Here is a 17,262-nt window from a genome sequence, read left to right as displayed (position 1 = left end):
CCCATCCCCACCCAAACTTGGCTTGGATAAGGTTTCCTTGGCCTCAGCTGATTGGAAAAGGGAATGAGCAGCTGATATCTATTGGCTGGCAGGGAGTCAATCAGATGTTTTCCTCTGGAGAATAGGAATGAAGAGATCAGAGATTTTAGAAAGCCTGACTGTGAAGGAGGCTGGAACCGGGCTTTGGGAATGGGAGCTAGGGGTGACTTTCAGTCGTGGGCAGGCCATCTTGTCATTAGAGGACACCAAATTGGGGAGAGACACAGTTAGGGCGATAGCCCTCGGAACCAGGTTCTGTGGGGACCCCAATAAATCACTTAACTCCAGCTGGTCTGTGCTGCTCCACCCCTTGTACCTCCTGGGCCCTGACTGCAGGCCCTAAACGGCTCAAGGTCCCCAGAACTCCCAACACCAGCCAGCGGGCTGCACGTCTCCTCTCACCCATTCTCCCTTGTTCTCTGAGACCTCCATACCCCTAACACACAGGCCGTGGCTTTGTCCTCCAGGACCGCAGGCTGAGGCTGTCTCTGTCGTGGGCTCAGCTCCTGGCCTCCCCGCAGCCTCGAGCCTTCCGTGGCCAGACTGAGGGTATGATCTGACTTGGTTGCTACCGCAGCCCCATCGCAGTCCCAGCTCTGTGGGGTCCCCACTGTGCCCTTTGGATCCTCCATTGAGTTCCTTACCCTGCAGTTCCTGAGGTCAACCACCCTCCCCTTTTGTCCATAATGAAGGCATGCTGTTAAGGGCGGTCATTACTGCACACCTCGGGTGGGATTTGAACCGAGGTCTGCCCTAGGTTCTGCCCTCTCTGCCCGAGGTCTCTCCAAGGTGCATGCCCTATCACCACGCTGCTGTGTGTCTCTAAGCAGGTGACCTCCCCTCTCTGAGCTTCAGGTTCTCACTGTGAGGGGTAAGCCAGGGGGGGATCCTAGTGTGTGCCCCTCCCTAGTACTCCCTGCTGGGCCCACCTTTGGCTGGGCCTACGTGCATATCCAGGGTAGGGTCCCAGTCTTCTCGCCCTTTCTCTTTAGGGCGTGCTGTCTCCCAGAAGAACAGGGCTGGAGGCTGCTCTGGTCTTGGCCTCATGGAAAGAGGATTCAGTCAGCATCTTGCCTTTTCCCCAGTAGCTTGGACCCAGGCTGAAGGGTAAGCAGAACAGCCAGCTCCCTACAGAGCTGGAGGTGACAGGACATGCTGACGCCACAACCCCACTGAGTCTAAGGCATTCGGGGGCCACTGGGCTATGTGGAATGTGGGTGGCCCAGGAAAGCTTTGGCCCCATCCCCAGACCACCTCGGGGTTCAGGCTCCCAGTGTGTGTGTGCCAGAGCAGGGTGTGTGGGGAGGGGGCGGGGAGACTTGCTTCCCCTCTATCCCCCTCAGAGGCTGACAGGCCATGGAGAAAGTGGCCTCTCCAGCCTGACTTACCAGGCCATTCCCCCTGTATCTGGCAGGACTCTTAGCAGTTGAGTCCATTACCCTCTTCTACAGATGAAGTTACCACACGTAGGAAAGGATGGTACTGAAACCCAGGCCACCTAGCTCCGAGCCAGGCTTTGCCATCCCCAGGCTCCTTTGCTTGAGCCAAACCAGTTCCCTGAGCCTGGGTACTCACGTCCCCCAAACTGACTCTCTCCCCCTTCTGCAAACAACCTCACAATTCTCGTGTTCATGTCCCAGACTATCCTCAGGGGTCCAGTTCTCTCCCAGAAGGTGGGAATAAATTGGCTCCATACATCCCCTGCTCTTACCAGAACCCTGTGGAGCCCCAGGGACTCAGACATCAGAGTGAAGGAACCAGGGGCTGCCTCCTGTGGGAGGACAGCCAGGGTGTCCGGAGCGGGGCAGCAGAAAGACTGCTCTGGGCTCCCCGGAGGTGGGCAGGCCTGTCGGATTCTTGAGACCTCACATCCCACTGGCCTCTTGTTGCATACAGACCACCCCCATGCCCAAGGAGCCCTCTCCCTGTTTCTTGTGCTCCCCAAAGTGGTGTCCTGCCAGGTGGGTCCCAAGGCCTGGCTCTGAGAAGCCCCAAACCAGGCTTAGAAGTCTGTGGCTCTGAGAACCTGGAACCCCCAGGCCCTGGTCCTGTCCCTTAGTAGCTGTTTGACCGGGGATAAGCTCCTGGCCTGCCTGGTCCTCCGTCTGTGCATCTGCACCACATGGCAATCCCCACCACCACCACTGGCAGAGGACTTCCTGAGGGCAGGCATGCCAGCAGTCAGCAGATGTGCCCACACCCCCTCATTTAACCTCCCAGTGACCGAGAGCAGTAGGACTACCTTTATGTTACAGATGGGAAGACTGAGGCTCTGAGAGGTTAAGTAGCAATCCTGAACAGCTGGTAAGCGTTAGAACAGGAACTCCCTCTGACTGACCCTGAACCTCAGAGACACAACCATGTCTCAGCTGCCCCCCAAGAGACCATCACCCTTTTCCCTACCATATTCCAGATCCAAAGGGGAGGATCCTGTTTCTTCCCAGGGATAAAGGCACCGTTCAGAGAACCTCCCCCAGAACCAAGGACAGTCCTGGGGTGCTGGTTGGGAGATGAGGTGAGACAGGCTGACCCAGCCACTGGCTACAAACTGCATCAGCCAGGAACCGGAAACCAGGAGTAGAGTGGCTCTCCGGCACATCTGTAGATTGAGGGTGCGAGTGCGTAAGTGAATGAGTGAGCCAACGCCATGCCAGACGCTCACCCACAAGAGGCTTGGTCTAGGAGGTGCTGGGCATGCAGCTACCTAGTCCATGCCCACCTGGGTGGGAGGATGAGCCCCAGGGAGAGCCCTGACGGGAGCAGCTGCACTTTGGAAGTTTCTTACTGAAGAGAGGAGACTCCCCTAGTGCTCCGTCTCCAAGTTCAGCTAAATCTGATCCCGTGGGTTCCTGCATCGCTGGATCGTCCCCTAGCCTAAAGCCAGTGGGAAGCAGGTCGCCCTGAGGAGAAAGAGGACACTTAGAGGTCAAGGGGAGAAGCCAGGCTGCCCTGACTCTGGTGCCCTTCCTCACCCAGCAGAGATGGGTCAAGCACATGGTCTGCTGGCTGAGCTACTGCCCATTTCTGGAGCCAGGGCCCATGGATTTGGGGAGTGACAAGGTGACCTGAGTGGCTCTTTGCACGTCTGTCATCGGGGCGTGCCTTTCCAGGGCTGAGTTTGGAGCATGTAGGTTTGATGTGAATGGGAGGGGCCACTTCTGGCCTTCCTGGTGAGCTCATGAGCGAGCGGATCCCAATCCAGAACCCTTCACAGGCCAGAGGAGGCTCGGAGTGTGGCCTGGGGGAGGCCGGGGCAAGGCTGGAGTGGTGACATGGGACTGGGCAGTCCCAAGGGCCGCCCCAGAACAGCCTCCCCCAGCCCCAAAGACTGGGCACCCTACATGGGAAGTAGCACCGAGTAGGAACTTGATAAAAGCTTGTGGAAAGAAGGCTTGGAGAGAGCTGATGTTCCCAATCCCTGGAAAGGTCCAGGCCAAAGCTGCAGGGGTGTTCTGCCTGGGGGGACCCCCGAACAGAGGTGGGCGAAGCCAGGAAGCTCACAGGCCTCAGGATGCCCCTGTGGGTCTAAAGCCCAGATCGTCCAGCCCATGCTTTTGGCCACTGCCCAGACTGCTGTCCCTGAGCCAGCCCCCGCCCCTCCCCCGACACGTCCCAAGCTGACCACATGGAGAGCCCTTCAGGAGGCCCGCCCCCCACCATGATAATAATGAGCATAATGAGAACAGTCACCCACATGTGTGCACAGCGCTTTACAGGTTACAAAGTGTTTCACATACATCATCTCATCAATTCCTCACAACAGCCCTGTGAGGTAGGCAGGGCAGGGGTAACGCTTCCATCTGTACAGATGTGGAGACTGAGGCCCAGAAAGGGTTAATGACCTGTTTCAGGCCACACAGCAAGTTGGCGGCATAGCTGGGACCAGAAGTTAGGCCTTGTCCCCTGCCTCTGGCCCCTGGCTCTCTCTGCTGACTATGCTGTCCTCCAGGAGGACCCTAGCCTCTATCCAGAGTCTCAGCTACATGAGACCAGGCCCCCAAACACTGGCAGCAGTGTTGCCTGGCAGCTCAGCAGACAGCCCTGCCCCCACTTGGCAGCCCTGTCCCCTCCACTTGCTCCCAACAAGCAGCCAGCTGGGAGGTGGGCCCACACCCACCACTCTGCCTGTTCCTGTAGGCTGCCCTGGCAGGGTGGGGGGGGGCTGGAACCTCCTTTCCTGTTTTCCTGAGTGATCCCTCCCCACAGGGGAAGAGGAGAGAAAGGAGGAAGGGGAGGAAGAGGAGGAGGAGATAAACAAGAAACTGAGTTGGAAGAGGGCCCTGGAGCAATCAGGACGTCAAAAGTTTGCATTCCGACTAGCTAAAGGAAATAGTTTTTTTCTCTTTTTATTATTTCAAGTTTTCATAAAAATCCATAATTATTGAAACCCAAGTTACAGAGGAAGTTCGTAACTTTTTAAATTGAATTATTGACTTCTGTGTGTCGGTCAGTCAGCTTCCACTCCAGTCTGTCCACGTGTGCCCGTGTGCAGCGGGGTCCCCGGGCGGCACATCTGAGTCCTGGTAGAGGGAGGGCAGGTGGTGAGGGCCCGTGGGGCAGCCAAGGACATGGCTGGGGTGGGGGTGGGCAGGACCGGAAAGGGGGCCCCGCCCTGCGCTCAGATCATCTTCATGTTGAACTTGCGGGGTGCGTCGGCGGCGGAGCTGAGGCCGGCGTCGGACTTGCGGGGCACGTACTCGATCTCGATGTTATGCTTCGTGTTGCCCTTGCCCCGGCTCCAGAGGAACAGCAGCACCAGACAGAAGAGCACGACGCCCAGGAAGGAGATGAAGCCCATGGTGGTGGCGATGATGAGGGTCTTGATGTCGAAAGGGAAAGGCACGGTGGCGCGGGTGCTGTTGGCCTCTCCCTCGCCCGGCTGGTTGGAGATGAAGGCGAACGTCTTGTTGGGCTGATGGGGCCAGTCGGGCGAGTAGCTGCGCACGTGCAGGTGGGCGGGCATGGAGTCGTTGCCGCCCGCGTTGGCCGCGATGCACAGGTACGTGCCGTTGTCCTGTACCTGGGCGTAGCGCACCTCCAGCGTGCCGTCGGGGAAGACTGTGAGCCGCCCGTTGCTCTTGGCGGAGACCAGGTGCTTGCGGGGCGAGAGCCAGAGGATGGCGGGCGGCGGGTCTCCATCCGCGCGGCACACGAACTGCACCGTGTGGCCCTCATCCACAAACACCTGCTGGGCTTTGCGGTCCCGGATGCGGGCGCGGCGGCAGGTGAAGTAGTTGGGCAGGAGCACGTCGGGGAAGTCCTTGAACTCTTTGCCCTGGACGAACTCGGGCGTAGCACACGTGGGCTGCTGGCGGTTGAAGTTGAGCCGCCAGCGGCGCCGGAACACCCACAGGAGACGGCAGTCACAGGCCAGCGGGTTGGAGTCCAGGATGAGGGTCTCGAGGTTGCCCACGGAGTGGAAGGCGGACTCCTCCAGTGTGGTCAGCTGGTTGCCGGACACGTTGAGCACGCGCAGGTAGTTCAGGCCTCGGAAGGCGTAGGGCTCCACCACCGCCAGCTGCCCCCCGACCAGCTGGATCTCCTGCAGCCGCAGCAGCTCGTGCAGCATGGAGCCCTCGATGGTGGCGATGGGGTTGTAGGAGAGGTTGAGGAAGCGGAGATAGACCAGGTGGCGCACAGCCAGATAGGGCACCGCAGTCAGGTTGCAGTGCGTGACGGACAGGGATGTCAGGTTGAGGCCGTACAGGCAGTTGGGCGTCATGGTGTCCAAGTAGGGCCAATGGGAGATCTCTAAGACCTTGAGCCTGTACAGCCTCTTGAAGGAATAGTCCCGGATGGCGTTGATGTTGAGGTGCCGGAGCCTCAGGACGATGAGGCCGTGCAGGTGCGACAGCGCCTCGGTGGGGATGGAGGTCAGGTTGCATTTCTCCAGCGTCAGCTGCTCCAAGCTGTTGAGGCCGCTGAAGGCTCGGTGGGAAATGTAGACCAGGTCGTTGTCGCCGACCTCCAGCGACTTGAGGTTGTACAGGTCCTGGAACATGTAGTCCAGCAGGATGACGATCTTGTTCTCGCTGATGTCCAGCTTGGTCAGGTTACTGAGGCCGGTGAAGACACCCAGGGGGATGAGCTTCAGGCGGTTGCTGCGGAGCCCCAGCGTCCGGAGGTTGAAGAGGTTGTTGAAAGCGCCGGGTTCCACGGCGCTCACGATGTTCTCATTGAGCTCCAGCTCCTCCAGGTGGGGGAAGCTGGCGAACTCGTCCTGGTTGAGTGTTTTGATGCGATTCTTGCCCAGGTCCAGCAGGCGGGTCTCAGTGGGGATCCCCTCTGGCACGGCCACAAAGCGCTTTCGGTGGCACAGCACCGCGCGGTCCTGGGCGGAGCACTCGCAGCGGGGCGGGCAGCCCGTGGCTGAGCCTGACAGCACGGAGCCCAGCACCAGCAGGAGGATGGGCTGCCAGCAGGCCAGGAGGGGACTGGGCATGCTCCTGACGCCCCCAGCCGGCATCCTCTTGCTTACCTACAGCCGGGAGCAAGCACAGGCCAGAAGAGGAACTTAGAGGACACTGTTTGCCTGGCCCCCACCCCGAGCCTTCTGTGCCCCCATGCCCTCCTGCCCCGTCAGGACATGCCTGACACAGATAGAGAGGTGGGGGCCAGAATGGCATACGACACCTACCTGGGACCCACAGTAAGGTCCAGATGCCCAGGAGGCCTCCTGCCACCCTATGTGGCTTCCTTCTTGCCCCTTACCTGCCCAGAGCCCTCCTAAAGGACCCTGGCAGCATCTCCTGGGTGGAAGGGGCGGGGCCACCTCAGAGTAGCCTGGTGTTGGTCCCTGGGCTGTGGTCCACCTCCTTTATGTTTTATGTTTTACAGGCAGTGTGGCTCCAGGCTGCGGTCCACACCCCCAATCCTGCTTCCCCTGGTGCATGAGGCTGAGGCCTCTGGGAACAGCCTCCAGAGAAGCACATCTGGTCCCCAGCCTGCAGGCAAGGGCTTCTGGAGCTGCTGGGGGCCCCTCTCACCGCCTTTAGCCTGAGCTGCCTCAGGTGCAGACACCACGGCCCCCTCCTCACAGCACTGCAGCTGAGCCCACAGCCCAAGTCTTGGGCAATCACCAAACCCAGTGGTTCCTGTCTACTCCCCAGTGGAGTTTCGAGATCAGGGGAGGGCACCCCCATCCAGAAAGCCAGGACCGAGGCCTGATGCCTCCCCTCAGAGTCTCTCCAGCTCTCCCCGTCCGTTGGGTGCTCACAATGACCCCCCAGTCTCCTGGGTGCAGGGCCCAGGGGACAAGTTATTCCGGCTTTGGCTCCTGTAGTTCTATCCTCCTGCAATGTCACACACCTGCGTGTGAAACCCCCTCGTCTGGGCCTAACTTCATGTCCACTGCTCTGAGAAGCTTTTTCGGCTCCCCAGGAGAAATTATGCTCCTCTCCAAAGACCCCACGCCTTCATCGCTTTGTCTTGCAGGGTTTCAGTTGCCCTCATGCTAGGGCCAGGGTCTGCTCGTCTGCGAGGGGCGGCCAGGCCCCCAAGCCCAGGAGGGCATGGACAGCGTGGAGGCGCTGATCCACACTGCAGCACTGAGGATGTGAGGCTTGCTCCAGCTGGGCCCTGAGGACCATGCAGCATTTGGGTGGCAGTGACCAGGGCGACAACGCCAGGAGGGGGGCCAGCCTTGAGCACAGGCTGTAGGTGGAGTGAGCAAGGGGTGTGTGGAGCTCGCCCCCATTCCTCTCTCCCAGACCATGTTCAGGGGCCACTTGCTCACACTTGTACCCAGATGGTCTCCCCATGTCCTCCTTCCGTCCTCGGTTCCACGCCATGGGAAACTGGCCAAGCTAAGGAGGGGCCTGGGAGGGCTAGTCTGGACTTCTCCAAACTCCAGGGTGGACCAGATGGCTCTGGGGGCCAGCTGCAGCCCTTGGGCTGCTGGTGGGGTGAAGAACCATTCTACCCTGGCCTGGCACCCATGGGGCCCCACTGCCTGTCCAAACACCCCACATCGCGGTCCCAAATGGGGCTCACTGCAGGAAGGGGAAGCCCAGGCTGGGAGGGCCTAGCTCTCTGCCCCAGCTCGGCTTCACCCACCCCTCCCAGGCCACCCCCATGCCTGCCCACAGCCTCTGCTTCAAGGCCCGGGCTTGTCATCCACACGTCAACCCTGAAGGCAACTGGGGCTCGGGAGGCTTGTGGCTGCCCAAGGACACCCAGTCTGTAGATGGGGCAGATTTCAGACCAGAGCTCTGGTCTGTCAGACTCCAGTGGAGCCACACACTTTTCAATTCTCCAGCTGTCTCCCAGGACTGACAGCTACTCCCTGGTTGTTGATCGACTAAATGACTGATTAACCAGAAAGGGGTCTGGCTGTCACTGACATGTTATGGAATTGCAAGGTTTTGTTATCTCCAAGGGCTTTGTCTACCCCCGCCCCTCAGCCCCTCTCATCCTCTGTCCAGACTTCTGTGGTTTGTCCTCTGCCGCCCCACCCCCATCAGGCCATCTTCCACAGTCACACATGCTCCAGTGACCCACCAGAAAAAGCAAACATCCTGACAGGCAATCAATAAGTAATTGGGCCGGCAGCTGGGCGCCTGGAGCGGTAAATAGGACTTTCAGCACCGAGTTTGGAGCTGGGTTGGGTCGGGTGGGAGCTGAGAGATGAGAGGGGTTAGCAAGGACACAGGCCTGAGATGTTGGTAAGCGCCTCACTCGGACAAGAATCTGGCAGTCGAATCCTCCACCACCTTGCCTCAATCTACCCATCTACCTCCTCTCCCACCACTCCACCTTGTCCTCACATTCCGGCCCTGAAGCCATCTCCTTTTGGAAAACTCCCCGTCTCCTGCCCCAGCAGCCTTTGTGGACTTCCACCCCAAAGGACACTTCCTCCACGAAGCCACCCTTGACCTACTCGGTCAGAAATCACCTCTTGTTCACAACAATGAAATATCTCATTAGCAGTGATATTATGTAATGCGTATAGCACACATCATTCTAAAAATGACTTGAGCCAGTTGCAAGAAAAGTTATGCTACCAGATGGTAAAAAGATAAAACTAAAGAAGCCAGTCAAAAAAGACTGCAACAGGGGCCGGCCCAGTGGCTCAGGCGGTTGAAGCTCCGTGCTCCTAACTCCGAAGGCTGCCGGTTCGATTCCCACATGGGCCAGTGGGCTCTCAACCACAAGGTTGCCAGTTCGATTCCTTGACTCCTGCAAGGGATGGTGGGCTGCGCCCCCTGCAACTAACAACGGCAACTGGACCTGGAGCTGAGCTGCGCCCTCCACAACTAAGACTGAAAGGACAACTTGACTTGGAAAAAAGTCTGGAAGTACACACTGCTCCCCAATAAAGTCCAATAAAATCTTTATTTAAAAAAAAAAGAGTGCTACAAAACCCTGACTAATGACTAAAGCTAAGAGCTTCCTAGTGACCTGAGCAAAGAAGGAAATATGCTCCAAAGCCTCAGCACTTGGCCCTTCCCTGTTCCTTATGTTTAATCATGGGTCAAACAGTCATGGGTGCATCTCACCTGCTGGAGGGTGAGGTGCTTCAGGGCCAAAGAGGTGGTGCAGTCTCAGACCAAGGACTGGCACATACAGACCCCAGTGAATGTTCTTTGAGTTTCTGCAGGAGCTGAAACACCTCTGATTCTGGAGCAGGCAGCTGAGCAATGAGACCTGGGGAATTCCAACACATTGATGGGAAAGCCGGTCAGCACCGCCCTGCGCGGCTGCACCCTGGCAGTGAGACCCTCCGAGCCATGCGCCACGCTCTGACCAGGATAGGTCCAGAAGGGCACAGCCTCTGACCTGCCTCATCCCTCACCTTTTACATGTGGCTATCCTAAAATATGGGGAAACTGAGGCCTGGAGAGGCTAAGGTGCCTGCCCAAGCTGACACAGCAGTAGCTCAGCAGGCTGGACCTAGTCTCCTGGTCTAATACACCCATGGGGTCTTGTCACCCAAGGATGCTGGCAGGATAGTGTCTGAGAGGCCACCAAAACTGCAGGGTGGGCAATGGTCTGCTCCTGTCATCCTAGCACCATTAATCCTGCAGGTTCCTCCTGCAGTTGCCAAGAAGTGTTTTATGCATTTTAATCAGTGTTTTATTTTGGATCCTTGTCCCCTGAAAGGCTTCCCACAAGGGCAAGAGTTTAAAAATTGGAACAATAAATACAAAGGAGAGAAACACTAAAGACAGGCAGGTGGGCAGGCAGAGGGCAGCTGTGCCCGGGGCACAGTGCTCAGAACCCACAGCAGCCTGAGTCTCACTGCCAGAGCGCTGACACTGCCTGTCAGTCTAGCAGACCTGCACGGCCACCATCACACCCTCACTCATGTCCCAGGGCAGACATGGTCTGGTCAGCTGCTCCCACGCCACTACTCCACTGTGTGACATGGGGCCACGCCTGTCTTCTCTGGTCTATTTCCCCCACTGTGCAGTAAGGGGCACGATTCCAGGGTCCCCGAGAGAGCCCACAATAGACACTGGACTTTCTCCAACTGGAAAATCAGCATCCTCAAATGTGATTGGAGGACAAAGGGGAGTGGGGGCTCAGGCCCCGCCCCACACTGTAGTTTCCAGGGCCAGAGGACGTTTGAGGAGCCTCACACTAAGGCTACCCCCTGTGGGGCTCAGGGTGGGAAGGGGCAACTGACTGGACCAGAAGGGGCGTGGGATTACCTGTGGGCTTGGGAAGTCCACTGAGGGAGGTCAAGGGTGGTTCTACCATAGAGCAGTGCATGGGGGCCCCTGAGGGCAGGGCTGTGTCTCCTCCATGCACCCAGCCCGGCCCACACAAGCCAGTCAGACACGAGCTCCTGGAAAATGGGTTGGACTAACGTTTGCAGAGCACCTGCTACAGGCCAGGTTTGGGGCTTTCTGCACAGTCTCAGAAACCTTCACTGCAGCATTCCAAAGAGGTGTTACACGGGAGTAGCTGCAGCTCCCAAATAGAACTGATCTACCTTAGGCCTAGGCCACAAAGTTCGGAGGCAACAGGGGTGTGGTCCCCCTGGTCAGGTGGCTTCCCCAGGAGCTGCCTGGTGCAAAGCGCGAATTCTTTCAGACACTCAGGCCAGACCCGCGTCGGGCAGGCATGTTAGGGCCGTGCCAGGTAAGGCCCCAGGGCTGAAGGAAAGCCCTAGGCCTTAGGTAGCTGCAAGTAGGCGCCCTGCCCTCCAAACCTGACGAAGACCTTTCCCCAGCTGTCAGAAAACTGTATGTTGAACACACTGAATTTTTCCAGTGTTTTTCCGCCATACCCTTCTCTTGCGCCTGCTGCGCTATCTGTGCTAGAATCTCAGCTAATTTGGGGTCAGCTGCAGCACAGTTGGTAGGTGTAGTTATCTTAGGTTTCCAGTATGAGCATTTCATGGTGTTCCCACTGAGTGCTCCTCGGGGACTGCAGGGACCCCCCGCACACACGGCATGAGCTCCTTGGCATGGAGGTGTTGCTGCCCTTGCTGGGGGCCTCGAGATGCCAGGGCCTCTGGGTTCTCAGCCTGGGAAATAAGGCAGGTATGCACGACCTCTTCTTGTCCCAACCTAAGTTCCATGACTGGGTTTGCAGTAGCAGGAGGAGGATCGATGAGGAGGGATGGCAGACCTGGGAAAGGGGGCTGGGGGCTTCCACAGTCAGCCTTGGGCCCTGCCCAGCTCCGTCACCAGGAAATGACGGGAGAGCAAGGGAGGGGCAAGGTGATGGGGACAGAGACACAGGGCCAGCAGACAGAAGAGCGAGCGGGAGGAGGAGCGGAGGCCGTGCTCGCGACCTGCCCCGTCCCCAAGCCCCCGCCTGTCGGACGTCCCTTCTCTGCCCGCATCTCCAGGGCACGGAGCAGCTGGGCCCATTTCACGAATGGTAAAGTGCGCTCGTAGAAAGTGTGTCCACTCACAGGCAGCCGTGGCCGCGAGGCCGGGAGTGCGCGGGGGTGGCGTGGGGTGAGGCCTGTGGCAAAGCGCCTCCCTGGGCCTTTCTCCAGGGGCAGTGGTCACAGCCACACCTGGAGACCTACCACTCGGCCTTCAGAGTTGGGCTCAAGGGCCTCCCCACCACGCGGCTCTTCTCACCCCCCTGGGCACCCCCCCTGGATCTCCGGCAGCCCTCTGCCAGCCTCTCTCCCTTCCTCCGTCACCTAGAGCTTCTGCAGCCCCCCATTCTATGCCCCCAGATGGAAAGCCCGCAGGACAGGGCTGGGGCTGAGACAGCTCAGCACCCCTAGGCCCAAACAACTGCTGGGACAGCTCCCCAGTTCTGTCTGATGCCAGCCTAGGCTCTTCACAGAGGCTTCGTGGAGGAGGCGTCACGGGAGTTCAGGATGAAACACAGAGACATTTCCGCAGGCCAAGTAAGGGACCGGAGGGGGCATTCTGACAGAGGGAACAGTGAGAGCAAACGTGTGCGGTGGATGCAACTGGCCGGCTCCGTGACAGCATCCGGGAACCACAGTCGTTGTCTCCCACCCTAAACCTGACTCAGGTACCAGGACCACTTTTTAGGACACTGTGTTCTAGCTTTCTAGGGCTAATCCCTGCAGAGGTGTGAATGGCCGATAATGGTTTAAAGTGTGAGCTGCTAATGGGAGCTCAGTCGCCAGGGCACAGGGGACCCTGGGAGGAGGGGCCAGTGCCCAGGCTGAGGGCCGCCTGGCTGCAGCAGGAGGGCAGCTGTCTGCTCCTGGGCTGGCTGGCCAGCCTGTGCCTGCCCTCTCCTCCCCCCTTCTCCTCCAGCAGCCCCCCACAGGGAGAGAAACATTAACCTGGAAGAAAATTGAGGTCATGTCCTTTGTTGTGTATAATTCTTTATTTGCCTCTCCCTCTTGGTTCTGGCAAAGAGCTGCGGAGCCCCCAGAGTGTGTGTGTGGGAGGGGGAGCGGGCAGGGGGAGGAGCCAGTGGGGGGGTGTGCCCGTTGCCCCTCCTCCTGCCACTCCCCGCCCTCCCTGGCCCAGAGCCGCCAGCCCCATCTCCTACGTGCACTTGGAAACTCAATCCTCTCCCAAAGGTGCTCGCCTGGCCTCTTGGCTGGGGCCGGGCTGGAGGGTGCTGACTGGGCACGGGTGGCTGCCTGATGGTCTGCTAGGGCAGCTGCCAGGCCCCCCTAACTGCCACGGTTCCCCTGTGTGGCCCTGGGCAAGCACCTGGTCCCCTGCACTTGAGGGAGGAATGCCCCTGCCCAGCCCACCAGATCCCAGCCCATCTCAGGAGCTGCCAGCCTTCCGGCCAGTGTACAGCATCAGGCCATCTGTGGGATGAATTATGAATTTTAATTGTCAAAGTGTCTTAGTGTTTCAAGGCTTCTACATATAGGCTGTGTCCTCCAGGAGTGGCCGGCTTGGTGGGAGGAGCAGCAGTGGGCAAGGCCTAGAGGAGGCCACTTCTGGGTGAGGAAAGGGCACAGGTCCCAGGTCTGCGCTCCAGCCAGGGCACCCCTGCCCTGCTGTGTGACCCTAAGGGAGTGCTGGACTGTTGTGGGCCCTGCCTGCCCCTTCCCGCCTTGTCTGAGGTGAGAGACCAGCCAGGAAGCTAGGAGCTGGCCTGTGGAAGCTGGGAGGGGCCACTGTTCCTAGGAAGCTTCCCTGCTGTCTGTGCTGGGCCCACCTGAGCAGATGGCACCCTTACTTGAATCGGAGCTGCCCCAGACTAAAGAGGGGTAGGCAAGCACCCAAATGGTGACCTGAGGGGGCTCAAGGAAAACCCAGGTCCCGTACCCCCATATTTCCCTTCCCATCTCTCTGCAGGTCTGAGATACCAACGCATGCTCTAAGGGACGGAAAGGTACCCCTGCGGGCCTCTGGCCCCACCCCCCTCCCAGGCCAGGGGCTAGTGGGAAGTGCCTGGCAGAAACACCTGCCTCATCTCCATTCATCCACTCATCCTTTCACACCTTTCTGGGGCCTTAGGGGCTCTCCCACAGCCCTTAGGGCTCTTCCACTTGGGAACAGCTCAGGTTGACCCACCTCAGGATTTGGAGTCCTAGAACCAACCAACCCCCACCTGGGAGGGCACAGGGCAGGCAGGGTTGCAGCCTCAGAGACCCAGAGCAGGGATGGGCGAGCTGAGGACAGAGTGGAGCTGAGGGGAGTGGTGAACTAGCCTGAGATCCAAAGGCCAGAGACCTAATGAACAGTGAGGACGAAAACCGGAAAAGCCCCCGTGGAGGGTTTTCAGTGTGCCAGGCACAATTCTAAGCACTTTACATATAAAAATTCATTTAATCCTGCCACAGCTCACTGAGGTAGGTCCTGTTACTATCCCCTTTTGCAGATGGAAAAAAACACACAGAAGAACAAAGAGGTTCTGTAACTTGCTTAAGGTCACACGGGTAGCATGATACAAACTCAAACATGAACTTGTTTAATCCTCACCGTAATCCTATTAGGTTGGTATATTATCCCCATTTTACAGATTAGAGAACTGAGGCACAGAGAGGTGAAACAACTTGCCCCAAATCACACAGTGATAAGTGACAGAGCTGGGATTAGGTCTGAGGCAGTCAGATTCAAGGTTGTCCTGACCACTCTTGCATAGTGCTTCTCCCTGATTCAGGTTCAAGGGCCTGCTGACCTGCATGATTGTGGGCAAGTGGTTTTATATCTCAGGCCCTGAACTCCTCATTCAGAAGAAGGAATGGCTGTCTTCACACTGCCCTCACAGGCTGGGGGCAGAGAGTTCAAGGAGCGGGGAAGGAAGAGACATTATACTCAGAGTTTTGCAGAATGACCCCACCAACCCTCACCACCCTGTGTGAGAGGTCCCATTAACCCCATTTTACTGATGAGGAAACTGAGGCTCCGAGCCATTAGTTCACCTGCCCAAGATCACTGAGCTTGTCTGACCCACAGGCATGAAAATTCTAGAGATCGCTGCACAGGTAGGAGGTGCAGGCCCGGAAGAACCCCCGCTTCCTGACTGCAGACACTTTCTCTCCCCAGCATGTTATAGGGTAACATGGTGGGGCTAGATCAGGGACAGGTGAAGCTTTGGGTTATTTCTGCCTCAAAAGGGAAAAAAGATTTCAAAAGAATCCCCCAATACATCACAAACCAAGGTCCAGTGAGTTATTTATAGCATAGACAGGCTAACTATAAATAAAAACACTTGCCCTTCTGGCCCTGACTCTTCAAAGCCCTCTCTGTTCAACTGAATCTTCGACAAGCCTAAGCCCATTTTTCCAACCTGGTTAACTGAGCTCCTTACGAAGAGGTGACTAACTCCTCTGCTCAGGCACAATGGATGCCATCCACTGGCTGGCTGGCTGTTCCTGAGAAGCCCGGGCTTGGGGGGAGGGCACTGGAACCTCGGCAAATCTCTAAGCGGTGTCCCAAGACAGACGGAGCCAAGAGTCCAGTGCAGGCCAAGAGAGCATAGCCCGACGCGTGGGTAGAGTTACGGGGGTCCCATTCTGCTTGGTGCGAGGAATCAAATGCAAGAGCAGATGGCTTAAGATAGTAGACCTGCCTTGGGAGACAGTGAGTAAGCAGCCTGTCGTGAGAGGTATCCAAGCAGAGACCATGGATCAGGGACACTGCAGGAAGACTTCTGCTGGGACTCACAGTTCAGCAGCCTCTCTTAGTTCTCTTAGCTCTTAGCTCCCTATCTTGCACCCAAGTAAAGGGACTTGAGATGGCCAGCCCCCCAAGTATGTCTGCAGCCCTGCACTGGGTCAGGCCAGGGAAGCCTGCTGGCCAGGCCCCACCCTTCCCCAGAGCTGCCAGCAGGTTCTCTGCAGACAGAAGCAGAGGAGGTAGCAGAGAGAGATTAATTCTCCAAAATGGGAAAAAATAGAAAAACACACACACCACACACCCTAATAACATGTAATAAGAGGTTGGAGATGAGGAACAATGCCCTGGTAATGTCACCCTGGCGGCAATCAATTTGGGTGTCACATGAAATAGGTATAATTATTCCACCAGCCCCGTCGCTTGTCTCTAACCAGCTCCAGGGACCCGAGCCTGGGCAGGGAAATGCACCAGGCTGGCAGAGGAAGCCAATCCAAATTACCTTGCCAGCACCGGGCTTCTCAGCCCCTGTGGGTAGGCAGGGGGCTTGAGGGCCTCATGGGAGGGCTTAGTGAATGCCCAGGAGCCACCTTGCTCAGCCTCCCCTCAGTCACACATGGTAAGAGCAATCAGGGAGGACTCCCAAAGGAGGTGGGAATGAACGAAGAACAAATATACACTCATTCCATCCAGGTCACCAAAGTCTTACTGAGCATTCACCAATGTGCAGCCCCACAATGGGTGCCAGGGTACAGGGACGGGGTTCTCGGGGCCCTGTGCATTACTGAACGAACGAAGCACAGGCTCCCTCCATTGCCCGAGCTAGGACCGCTTCTGCCCCCCCTGGGGCAGACCAGAACCACCGAGGTTCCTTTGGCCCTAACTGCACAGGGGCTCAAGCTCTCCTTGCTCCCTCCTCATTCACTGGGGAGTCCTCCCTGACTGTTCTTGCCCATCCCTCAGTTCAGGGCTTGTCTGGACAACAGCCTCACAACTGGGGAAACTGAGGTGCAAAGGGGACAGGCACTTAGTGAGCATGTGTTACACACTGACTACTGCCCGTCTCAACCCCACACACCAGAAACTTTGAATTCCAGAAATGCAAACCACGACCCCGATGTAATACCGTCTGACATTCAATCAGTAACAATGAAGATATCTGAGCACACTTGTGCCGAGGCTGAGGAGCAATGGCGACATCAGCTTTTGCTGGGAAAGCATAAACGGTCCAATCAGTTTGGAAAACGCTTGGGAAATTTTCTAGTAAAGGTGAACACGAACATGCCCCATGAGCCAGCAATTCCGCTCGCAGCTCTGTGCCCCAGAGAGGCTGTGCACGTTGCGGAGGACACTGGACAGGCAGGTTCACGGCAGCATTGTTTGTAAGAGCAACAAAGACAACCATCATTCTGATGTGCCCATCAACAAAAGAACGGGGCACACAGTGTGCTGTGTCCAAACGACAGACCACTGTGCATCAGTGGAAACGAATGAACCACATGTACTATCGCTTGCAACAATGTAGACAAAGCTCACATGCATGATGTAGGAGAAAAGAGCAAATTCCAGAGGACGACCTATGGTTTCATGTTCTTTTTACAAAGTTCAAAAATAACTAGAACTGAACAATTTCTATGTATTAAAACATATGATTTTTAAAAGGCAAGGGAATGCTAAATAGATAATTTAGGGTAGTGGTTGCCTCAGAGAACTAGGCCAGGGGATAAGGTGAGGAGAAGCACCTGGGTTC

At 57.3% G+C, this 17,262-nt stretch overlaps 1 protein-coding gene across 8 annotated transcripts in view; it reads right to left on the bottom strand.

Annotated features, from left to right (window-relative positions):
• Window positions 1-3,716: 3,716 nt before the first annotated feature.
• LINGO1 (leucine rich repeat and Ig domain containing 1) overlaps window positions 3,717-17,262 on the bottom strand; it is a 185,674-nt gene continuing 172,128 nt past the window's right edge. For 6 of the 8 annotated variants that reach the window (XM_033108719.1, XM_033108725.1, XM_033108727.1 and 3 more), the window contains one exon: window positions 3,717-6,517. In XM_033108719.1, the coding sequence (XP_032964610.1) occupies window positions 4,658-6,505 (1,848 nt within the window). In that variant the 5' untranslated portion in view covers window positions 6,506-6,517 and the 3' untranslated portion in view covers window positions 3,717-4,657. Of the gene's footprint in view, window positions 6,521-9,536; window positions 9,560-11,317; window positions 11,513-17,262 lie in introns of those variants that run through there. The other 2 variants (XM_033108722.1, XM_033108728.1) reach the window with 2 other exon arrangements.

The sequence above is a fragment of the Rhinolophus ferrumequinum genome, chromosome 6 (genome assembly GCF_004115265.2).
Source record: "Rhinolophus ferrumequinum isolate MPI-CBG mRhiFer1 chromosome 6, mRhiFer1_v1.p, whole genome shotgun sequence".
NCBI classification, from domain to species: Eukaryota; Metazoa; Chordata; class Mammalia; order Chiroptera; family Rhinolophidae; genus Rhinolophus; species Rhinolophus ferrumequinum.
The sequence above is the reverse complement of the archived record's forward strand: the minus strand, read 5'-3'. Positions and strand labels throughout refer to the sequence as shown.